The sequence below is a fragment of the Arachis ipaensis genome, chromosome B2 (genome assembly GCF_059453495.1).
Source record: "Arachis ipaensis isolate K30076 ecotype BB chromosome B2, ASM5945349v1, whole genome shotgun sequence".
Taxonomy (NCBI): domain Eukaryota; kingdom Viridiplantae; phylum Streptophyta; class Magnoliopsida; order Fabales; family Fabaceae; genus Arachis; species Arachis ipaensis.
The window spans coordinates 77,789,768-77,801,236 of NC_142437.1; the positions used below are offsets into that span (position 1 = coordinate 77,789,768).

Genomic DNA, 11,469 nt, shown 5'->3' on the forward strand with positions numbered 1-11,469 from the left:
ATAAAGCCAGCCATGGAAAGGAGTAAGACTGATTGGATGAAGATAGCAGGAAAGCAGAGGTTCAGAGGAACGAAAAGCATCTCCATTCGCTTATCTGAAATTCCTACCAATGATTTACATAAGTACCTCTATCCCTATTCTTTTATTCATTATTCGAAAACCATATCACTGTTTTATATCTGCCTGACTGAGATTTACAAGGTGACCATAGCTTGCTTCATACCAACAATCTCCGTGGGATTCGACCCTTACTCACGTAAGGTATTACTTGGACGACCCAGTGCACTTGCTGGTTAGTTGAACGGAGTTGTGTCCACACATAGAGCCATAATGAGGATTCAATACAATTATATATTGTTAATCTCACACAAGTACAAAGAACATGGAACACAATTTCGTGCACCAGCAGGCGGCTTATGGATCGGGGAGACCATACTTACTATCGTCGGCAGCAAAAAATACTTATGGACAAAGACGACAAAAGTCCTCTTAAAAATTTCAACCAGTTCTCTTCCCCTTCAACACTCATATCAATGACAAATTTTGTCAAAGATGCCAAAGTAGCACCTTTGAAGCTGTCAATTATCTCCTTCTGTTTCTCACTCAGTTTCTTGTTCTTAACTTTTTCAGGAAAACAATCTCCTACAATATTTTAATATAAACAAATCAATAAAAAAGCTTAGTTTCATTTTCTGTATTCAAATGAACCTAAATAAAGCAAGAAATGAACCGAAATAACTTAACGAATATCAAAAAAAGAAAAATACAAATGTAAAATGTGAAAAGTATAATACTGCCAAAGTTGATGCCTAGCGCATCTCTTATCTTGGCAGGAGTTATATTTATTCTGCCATAGAGAGTCTCCAAGCATTCATGATAGGCATCATAGCAACGAATCAATTTTCTCAAGAGCTTGTGAGAGATGTTCATTCCCGGGATATGTGCCAGCACACTGAATCCCATTTTTTCCACAATATTTTTCTTTTCTACAGTCATTTCTTTGAACACCCTAACTATTGATTTTGTTTGGCATCTCAGATCGTGAGTTTTCTGCAAAGATTTGAAACAGTTTGTTATGATATATGTATAATACAAAAATAGAGTTTATTTAATGTGTATATGCTTACGTTATAGTGCGGCTTCTCCTTTTTTGTGACCGTCATCTTTTTTATTTTTGCTATAAGGACAATTTGTCAATACTTAATAGGTGAACTTCACTTAACAGTAGAATCAAGTAAACCTAACTCAAATTCCAAATGAACAGAATGAACCGAATTCAATTCATATTTGAACAAAACGTGATAAACATTCAATTAGTAAGAAAAATATTTCTGCATGTAAATGAACTCAAGTGAACACTTAACAGCGGAATCAAGTGATTCTAATTCAATTCCCCAATGAACCGAATTTTATTCATATTTGAATAAAAGGTGATAAATATTTAATCAGCAAGAAAAAATTTCATGCATGCAAATAAACTCATTTAAACTAAGTGATGAACTGAATTATTTATCAGAACCAATAAACTAACAACACATTTTCATTTGTATGCCCTAGTTAGAGAGAAAAAAATGGAATCAGAGAAACTCGATCTACTAAACGAATCAACTCAATCCACTAAACTTTAAATCGAACTAGGAGAAACACGAGATTTGCGAGAAATTAAATGAACATAATAATAATAGTTTTTCTCATATCTTGCTGAGTCTCTGTTCTTGTTTTTTTTGTTTTTTCTTCTTTGTATAGAAAGTTCTACTCGATTCTGCAGTAACAAAGAATACGAACAAGGTTTGAAAGATTTTGAGAGAGATTTAAAATTCTCTAATAGCAGTTTCGAGTGTGAAGAAGAAACGGTTTTTTATATTGAAGCATGAAAGAATTGGTAACGTTTGGATGGTTTCCACGCGTGTAATACACGTACATTAATGAGATTGGCGTTTTTGGTATTGAGCCTACTTGATTGGACTTGGATAAAAAATTATTTGGATGTATAGCCCCCAAATATTTTGATTAATGTTTTATATTATTAACCATATAAAAATTATTAGTAAAATAAGAAAAATAAAAATATAATTTTTGAAAGAATAATTCGATTTCAGCAAATTTAGAGGACGAAAATCCTATAGACGTATACATGGTGAGTGGTGACAAAGTGGTCGCCTTTTAAAACTGAAACAGTGCACTCTATACAATTCCCAGCTCAAGAAAACCGTACAAAGACTCACCATTCACCAGTATATTGGTTTCAACTTTCCAGGGTTTTTGTCTTCACCCCTCACCCTTTCTCATTGTACATAGATAATAGCTGGTTTCAGAGCGATTACTTCCCTTTCTATGGCGAAGTTATCATCATCTTCGTCGTCGTCGTCGTCATCATCAGTTTCAAACTCGGAAAATTCTCGCGAGCTTCTGTGTGTAGGAACCTTGGAAATCGCCACTCCAAAGCCCGTTGGGTTCCTCTGCGGCTCAATCCCTGTTCCAACTGACAAGTCCTTCCATGCTTTCCATTCCCCTCTTCTCCCAACTCCTCAAACGTACTCTCTCTCCCTCCCTCCCTCCCTCTCTCTCTCTCTCTCTCTCTCTCACACACACACACACACACAATAATTTTCCTTCTTATTCTTATTATATTTGGATATGTTTTTTTTTTTTGTGATGGGATTTTGTTGATTCAGAGTGAATGCTCCGCGATATCGGTATCGGATGCTGCCAACTGAGACTGATCTGAATATGCCGCCTCTTCTTGCGGATTTCCCAGACAAGGTTCTTCCTGTTGGTTATGTGCAGTCCAAGGCTACTGGAGGAGGTGACTAACTGTTCATTGCTTCAGGAAATTCTTTAGAGTAAATGTCTAGTTTAATATCACATTCAGTACTTTGTTGTCTGGAAATCTGTGCAGTTTTAATGCCTCGCTTGTTTTAAATTAGATGCATCTGTTTAGCTACAACTATTTGAGGAAGGATCCGGTAGATGTTCAGAGTAGAAATTCATTTGCTTCTCATTTTTAAATAAAGTGATAGCTTAGTCTTGCACCCCGTTTGCTTAGTGATATCTACCACTATTTGAGGAAGCTTGCTACAGGCTCCGTTTGGTTAGTGACTTAGATACACAAATACATAGGTGCGAAGGTACACAAAGATGTTTGGTAGCACTTAGACATAGGCAAAGAGTGGGACTGAAATACACTGTTTGTGCATCTTGGAAGAACACTAGTGTCTATATCTTTAGTATCTCTGTCTCATTGTCTTGTCCCGTCTTGTCCCTTGTTCCAAAACCAGGCTGCCAATGGCTTGGTTGTAGCCAAAAATGAGAATTAGCTTTCATTGAAAATAAAAGGATATAAATTAGTTCAAGAGGATATAACTTTGTGATTGCGGTCATAGTGTGGTGCTAAGATCAGCATTTTCTTTGTCGTAACGATTGCTTCAAGCATAGTGAGAAGAACATGCTTTGATCTAGCATGGAGCTCTGGACTATCTGAAGATTTTAGTTTTGTTGACTGTTGCTACAATGTTGAATCCACTAATAGGAAACTGTGAGCAACACAGTGACTTGTGAGTACAAGTTGGACCAGAAGTAAGCAATATGTTTAATTGAAGTGCACTGTTTCAAGGTTTACCAACATTCTCCCTCTCTCTTAGGTTCTCCCTTCATTGAAAAAGTAATCTTACTCAAATTTAGTTCTTTTTCTGATAGAATGCTATTATTGAATTCCACTATTTTCTTCGTGTCCTGATTGAATTTGCTTGCTGCATTTGTTTGATTCAAATTATTAATGATAAGGCTACAGAATTGAATGGGAAAAATGCTTTTTATTTTGTACAATATTGGTATCTAGTTTAGCATCTGTTAGTTAATATGAACATAGTCATATTGTGATGATAGGATTAACAATCCACATCCATCCAACTTACTCGTTTTTCATCTAGATTTTCGATGGTTCCTTGTGCCCTTGTTATTGGACCATAGGTTCTTGGTTAAAGTTGGAATGGATGTTCTGCAAACACCATAAGTAATATGGTTTTGCTAAATACAGTTTATGCATAAGGTCTGGAATTGAGTTCTGTTAGTTCACAGTTCTGTATATGAGATTATTCATGCATTTTCCTATGAGGAATGCTAGAGGACCATTAGAATTTATTGTTTTTAGCCATCAGTTAGCCATCAATGTTTAAAAGTATGAAATAAAGTATGTTGTTGGATTACTAGACTAAAGAAATTAGACTAAAGGAATTAACTTGATGGCTAAGTCATGGCCAAAAACAATAAATTCTGATGGCCCCCTAGCATTTCTCTTTTTGTATTTTTCTTACTATTAAATGCTGAAATTGCCAGTTTCTTGTATTATATCAATAGAAGGGTCAGGGTTTTGCCACAGTATCCCATCTGTTAAATGGATCAATGGACAGCTTAACATTTATCTGGATACCGCTGTTTGGACTTGATCCAAGGGTGTAAGAAGTGTATACCATTTTTGCTCGACTATATAGAAACCATTTGCTTAATGTGAAAGTTCATATATATTACATGATATATGGTAGGATGCAATGGCACTAATGTTCCTACATTCCAAGTACCAAAGCATATCCTGGTCTTGTGAGAAATCTGAGTAAAATATAAGAGCAAAGGAAACAGAGCAAAGAGAGAAGGCAGCCTAGTGCACGAGCTCTCATATGGTTGGAGTCTTCTAAATTTAGAATGAGATAAATATTGCTTTATCCTCTGATTTGTGTAGGACATGGTTTTGCTAGAAGATGTTTACATTATACTCTGTTCTTCTTTCAACTGAACAAGCATAGAAGTTGGTTAAAAGTCTGTTATGCAGCTGCCACAAAATAACCCTAGTGCCAGAAAAATATGTATTATTGCATGTAAATACTTGTGTTGTGTACAACATAATACAAAATATCTACCTAAACTACATTTGCGTCCAGTTCTTATCTGATATTTATACTTAATTTCGAAACCTATCAGTTTCTTTTAACATCTCATATTGTTTGAAACAGACTTCCCTTGGGAGGGCAATGCTGTTGCTTCAAATTTTACAAGAAAATGTGAGGCCCTCGCAGTATCTGGCTTGGCTGATTATGGGGATGAGATTGATGTAATTGCTCCAGCAGACATTTTGAAGCAGATATTTAAAATGCCATATTCCAAGGCTCGATTGTCAATTGCTGTTCATCGAATTGGCCAGACTCTTGTTTTAAATACTGGGTGTGTATTTGATCGACTGTTTACTCATTTTCTTTCCGTGCCTCATTTTCACCTTATCTAAACTAGTCCCATGTGATGCACTTTTACTTAGGAAAAATGATTTTCTTTTTCTTTTTAATCCTTATTTGTCTTTTAAAGAAAAAAAGGAACTGGATTTTGCATTGAAAAATAGAAAAGATTAGTAGTTGAAATGTTTATTCTCTATCTATGGTTAAACATTAAGGGGAAGGCAAGGACACCTTGTAAGTCTTCTTTTCTTTCTCATTAAAATTTCTTTTCGTCAATAAAGAAACAAGAACATGTGTAGACAGCTAAATCATGTTCTCCTGATTCTAGTCCTTCTTGTATGATCAGGGGTTGTGTAGTATATTGTATATGGTAATTCAAAGATGATCTTCTTTGTATGTGTCATTTAAAATGTTGAAATGGGTTCTGCTTTTTAATTAATATTATCTGCTTTTTGATACCATCTGCATTTCATACTTGCATTTAATTACTTTAAAAGTGCCAGAATATTTACAAATTGTAGGTCAGGTTTTCTTCACAAGAGTCATTCAAATAATTGAAAAGGGCTTCTAGTTCTTTACTATATTAATTATTGTTGATGTGTAGGTTAGCAGCATTTTCTTGATTTGCCTTTACCTTACCCCGCCCATGCTGGCAGATCTTTCTCTTTTGGGGTTGCTTTCTGCTTATTATTTCAATCTTCGATTTATTTATATGTGACAATATTTATGAGGTACAGGCCAGATGTTGAAGAAGGAGAAAAGTTGATTAGGAGGCATAACAATCAATCAAAATGTGCGGATCAGTCACTATTCTTGAATTTTGCTATGCATTCAGTCAGAATGGAGGCCTGCGATTGTCCACCAACTCATCATGTTTCACAAGAGGAGAAATCAAAATCTTCAGTTCTTCCTGGAAGCAAAACACCCCATATTGTGGAACAGAATGATGTTGTCCAAGCTGATGGATACAAATGCTGTTCTGAGTACTCAAATGTTAAGCAGGATGTCATTTGGGGAAGCAAGAATAACAGGAGAAATAAGAACCATAGTCCTGCCAATAAAGTGTCACATGTTGGTGAAAAACCCAGAACAACAATGCAAGAGTCTGAAAAACAAAGAAAAGCTGGTAATGATAGCTTTCTGAGGGTCCTGTTCTGGCAGTTTCATAATTTTCGGATGCTCCTTGGAAGTGATTTGCTTCTGTTTAGTAATGAAAAGTATGTTGCTGTGAGCTTGCATTTGTGGGATGTCACAAGACAGGTAAGAGCATTCTTCTAATACTCTTTGATCATACTTTATGTTTGGAAGATTGTTAATTATGTTCACTTGATTTTGATAGGTCACACCTTTGACATGGCTTGAAGCCTGGCTTGACAATGTTATGGCAAGTGTGCCTGAGCTGGCAATATGTTATCATCGTAATGGTGTTGTTCAGGGATATGAGCTTCTGAAGACAGATGATATTTTTTTACTTAAAGGGATATCTGAGGATGGGACGCCAGCATTTCATCCATATGTTGTCCAGCAAAATGGCCTTTCCGTTTTGAGGTTCCTTCAGGAAAATTGCAAACAGGATCCTGGAGCTTACTGGGTACTTTTTATTTATTAAGATAAAATATCCGTTGATTTTACAATTTTTTTCCCTTAGTAGTGCTGGCAAGTTTGAAGTAGTATTTTTGCAGCTTTATAAAGGTGCAGGTGAAGACGATATACAGCTTTTTGATCTTTCTGTTATTCCCAAAAACCATTCATCTAATGATTGTGATGATGCTTCAAGCTCCTTGCCATCTTTAATCAATAGAGGTAGAAGTGATGCAGTGTATTCACTGGGAACACTCCTGTATCGAATCGCTCACAGGCTTTCACTGTCAATGGTGTGAAAACTAACCCTATCTCCAGGTTTATTTGAGGTCTCGAACAGCTAATTGCAAGTTATTGTTTCTTTTTCTGCAGGCTGCTAAAAATAGGGCTAGATGTGTCAGCTTCTTTAGGAAGTGTTTGGAATTTCTTGACGACTCAGACCACCTGGTACCTTTCTGGAATAACATGTTTTATATCTTCCCGCACTTTACATTTGCACTCCAAAATTTTTCTGATGACTGCATTTCTAATAAATGTGTTGCTCAACAGGCAGTACGAGCAATTGCTCATGAACAGTTTGCAAGGCTGATTTTAAATTATGATGAGGAGCTTAATCTAACATCGGACTCACTAGCTGTGGAATGTGGACTAACTCTTACTGAAGCCAAAGAGTCACCTTGGGATGCCGAAAACACTAATTCTGAGTCAGTTGCTCCAGAAGTATTCTATCTCCTAGCCGATGACAAATCCCATGAACATGAACAAACACCTGACTCAGTAGATGGTGATGCACAATTGAGCAACCACAGAACGTCTCTATCCAGCTCATCTCCAGATGCTAGCAGCTCTTCTGGATGTGAAGTATGTCCAGTTACCACACCTGTGGTTCAGACAGTTGCTGATCCAATATCATCTAAGTTAGCCGCAGTACATCATGTTTCACAGGCCATTAAGTCTCTGAGATGGATGCGACAGCTTCACAGCAACGAACCAGAGGTGATGGATCGGTTTGATGAAGATCATGATAGGTCACCGTCATCTTTTGATGTTTCTGTTTGTGCTTGTGGGGATGCTGACTGTATTGAGGTTTGTGACATTCGAGAATGGCTACCAACATCCAAGTTGGATCATAAGTTGTGGAAGCTTGTTCTTTTGCTTGGAGAATCTTATTTAGCACTTTCCGAAGCATACAAGGAGGATGGTCAACTACATCAAGCTTTAAAGGTTATACAGTTAGCATGTTCTGTTTATGGATCAATGCCTTCACATCTGGAGGACACGGAGTTCATTTCTTCTATGGTTAGTAGCTCATCCTTGCAGAGAAAATGTTATGATATAAATGAAAGTCGTACATTGCTGAATGATGTAAAAGATGAGACTGTTAATGGGTATCTCACTGTTGAGAGAAAGTCTTCTACTTACTTTTTCTGGTCCAAGGCATGGGAGCTGGTCGGAGATGTTTATGTCGAGTTCCATAGGATAGAGAGTAATGAAATTTCAGTACAAGATGTGAGAAGGCCTGCAAACAGTGAATTGAAAATGTCATCTGAGGTTGCTAAGGAAGTTAAAAGGCTGAAGAAGAAGCTGGTGCAGTTGAACCAGAATTGTAGATCATGTTCCTTGGTAAATTGTAGTTGCCAAAGCGACAGAGCTAGTAGTGGAAGCAGTGCAAGCAGTAGTAGTGCAGATATGAGCCTGATGACTTATGGTAGAAAGCATGGTAAACGATGGTTTACTAAAAATACCAATTATTTGCATCCAAAAGATCCTGGAGATGAGCTCATTCTTAATGAGAATCAGAAAGATTTTGAACATTTTGAGCACAGTAATTATGGTGGAAACTTGATAGATACTCTTGATGGTAGCGCGATTGAAGTTGAATCCTTAGCAGCTATGAACTCCAGAAAACATGAGGGATCTTCAGAGCCCGACAATTCCGGTTCCAGTGCTCTATCACAAACTGAATTAAGTTCAAAGGTAACAGGTATAGTTAAAAATGGTGGTATCTTTGATTATCTAAGTAGACCTGTACTTGGAGATGTTGAGCACAATCTATTAGCTGCTTTAAAATGCTATGAAGAAGCTAGAAAAGCATTGCTTAAACTTCCATCCAGTTTATCTGAGTTAGAATCACTGGTTAAAAAGAAAGGGTGGGTTTGTAATGAATTGGGGAGAATTAGAATAGAAAATAAAGAGTTGAACAAGGCTGAACTGGCCTTTGTAGATGCTATAGTTGCATTCAGAGAAGTTTCAGATCACACCAATATAATATTGATAAACTGTAATTTGGGTCATGGCCGACGAGCTTTAGCTGAGGAGATGGTATCAAAAATTGAGAATCTCAAATTACAGAACATCTTTCATAATGCATACAGTCATGCTCTGGAAACTGCAAAACTAGAATATAAAGAATCTATTAGATATTATGGGGCAGCAAGGCTAGAACTAAATGCTGTAAATGAGGATGATGATGCTGTGACAAGCAGCTTGAGGAAGGAGGTACATACACAGTATGCTCATACTTATCTGCGGCTTGGCATGCTTTTGGCAAGAGAAAATAGTACAGCTGAACTGTATGAGAATGGATCACTGGAGGATACCTGTGTAAGGCATAGGAATTCCCATGATCGAAGAAGGAAAGAATTGAGAAAGCATGAGATTTCAGCTAATGAGGCCATTAGGGAAGCATTATCTGTGTACGAGTCTCTAGGTGAACTACGCAAACAGGAGGCTGCATATGCTTACTTCCAGTTAGGTTGCTATCAGAGGGATTGTTGTTTGAAATTTATGAACGCTGGCAATAAGAAAAGCCTTTCAACAAAAGGTGAAAATAGCACTGACCATCGAGTCAAGCAGTATTCATCTCTGGCAGACAGGAACTGGCAAAAAGCAATGGACTTTTATGGCCCTAAAACCCATCCTAACATGTATATTACTATACTCATGGAAAGGTCGTCTCTTTCATTAAGCCTTTCAAGTCAAATACGCTCCAGTGTGGTATTTTCCTTCCCTTTATATTTGCATATTATATTATGTTTGTTATAATTTCTTTCCCTGGGATTCCGTTCAGATTAAGTAAATGTCAATCTTTTATGTGGAAGTATGCTCTATCTTCTATGTATATCAGTAGCAATTCCTAGCGTCTTCTCCGAACAGTATGCAGAGAATGTTTCGCACTTCCAGTTTATACATGTCCTGATGAGAACTTGGTTAAAAACTGTCTGACATGTACTGAATTATGCTGATATGTTAGATGAGTTCCACTGTAAAATGTGAACTGCATATTTTCTCAAGTTCTATAATACTGTGTAATATTAATATAACACTCGAATCGCTCCTCTGGTGTATGGATATTGAGAAAAAATTAGAACAATGAAGATTCCTAGAATTTACTCACTGTTGCATTTCTTATAGTGATTTATTTGTGAAAAACTATCTACTATGCTATACAAAAAATAAATTTATATAGCCTTACATGACTAATTCATGTAGCTCATTCTATCTATTTGGTAAAACTTGGTAATTGTAGTATTGATTTTAAAATAGCGCCTCACTACAAACATATTGTGTTGCTGTTTAACATTTTTCAGTAAAAGAAGCCAAAGGGCAATACTAAGCATATTTTGACTTAGTCACATTTATTTACTTCTGGTGAATTCTATTGTCCATTTGTGGTTCTGATTTTCAGTGTTTCTTTGTCCATCAGTTGCTGATACTTTCAGAATTTGTTCCAGGTTCTTGAGTCAGCTTTGGTTCTCATGCTCGAAGGACGCCATGTTTCAGAGACAAGCACTGACACTTTCAGTGCTGGTTATCCTGAACTGCATGCGAAATACTGGAGTCAGTTGCAGATGGTTTTGAAGAAAATGTTAGCCATGGTACTATCATCAAGTGCGAACAAATCTCCCTGCCAACCGTCTCTATCCTCTGGTAGACTTGGAGATGGAGGAAAGATCAGGGAACTGTATAAGATGTCCCTCAAGGGTACGGACATGACCCAACTGCATGCCATGTACAGCTTGTGGATGTCATAATGAGGTATTCAACCTGCCAATTTTGTCTTGGTTGCCTCAGAACAAAAGTGAATAGTTTTCCATCTCTCGTTGATTGTCTTAATATTTGTGGGAAAAATGTGGTTAACTTGGAGGATGCAAGTCTTGAACTCAGTTCCGTCTAATTGATTGGAGATTTAGTTGACCACTTAGATAAACCAAGACTTGCATTGACTGTAAAGAATTTCCTCACAAAGACACATTACCATCACAAGAATGAAGAGAGCACTTTTTTATGTTAGAAAAGAAGAGAAAACTTTTGACATGTATAAAAGTATAAAAACTAAATTGGGATAAAATATCCTCTCAAATATGGAAGAGTAAAGCTATGATATATATATAGGGCTAAATCATGTAAGACTGCATCTCAATCACTCTGAATATTAGTTAGAGGAACACCGTTGGTCAGACCATGTGTAGCATCAAGGATTTTTTATTTTTATAAATTAAATAAATATAATAATTACCAAAATAAATAATTTAAAAAATATTTACCAAAATAAATATTTTTCTTTTATCTCGTTTACACTGTAAACGACGAGTGTAAACGAGATAATTTTGTAAAGACAGGTAAACGTGGCACGTGTATAGTGTAAACGAAATACATGTATTTT

General features: G+C 36.5%; 1 protein-coding gene across 1 annotated transcript; it reads left to right on the forward strand.

The window, feature by feature from the left end:
• The first annotated feature begins 2,171 nt into the window (after positions 1–2,171).
• On the forward strand, positions 2,172–11,263 carry LOC107613345 (erythroid differentiation factor-like protein). Its single transcript, XM_016315310.3, has 9 exons — positions 2,172–2,534; positions 2,676–2,806; positions 5,007–5,214; positions 5,960–6,482; positions 6,562–6,813; positions 6,905–7,096; positions 7,176–7,250; positions 7,353–9,800; positions 10,538–11,263. The coding sequence occupies exons 1-9, from the start codon at positions 2,335–2,337 to the stop codon at positions 10,835–10,837; spliced, it is 4,329 nt and encodes a 1,442-aa protein (XP_016170796.2). The 5' UTR covers positions 2,172–2,334; the 3' UTR covers positions 10,838–11,263.
• The last annotated feature ends 206 nt before the right edge of the window (positions 11,264–11,469 follow it).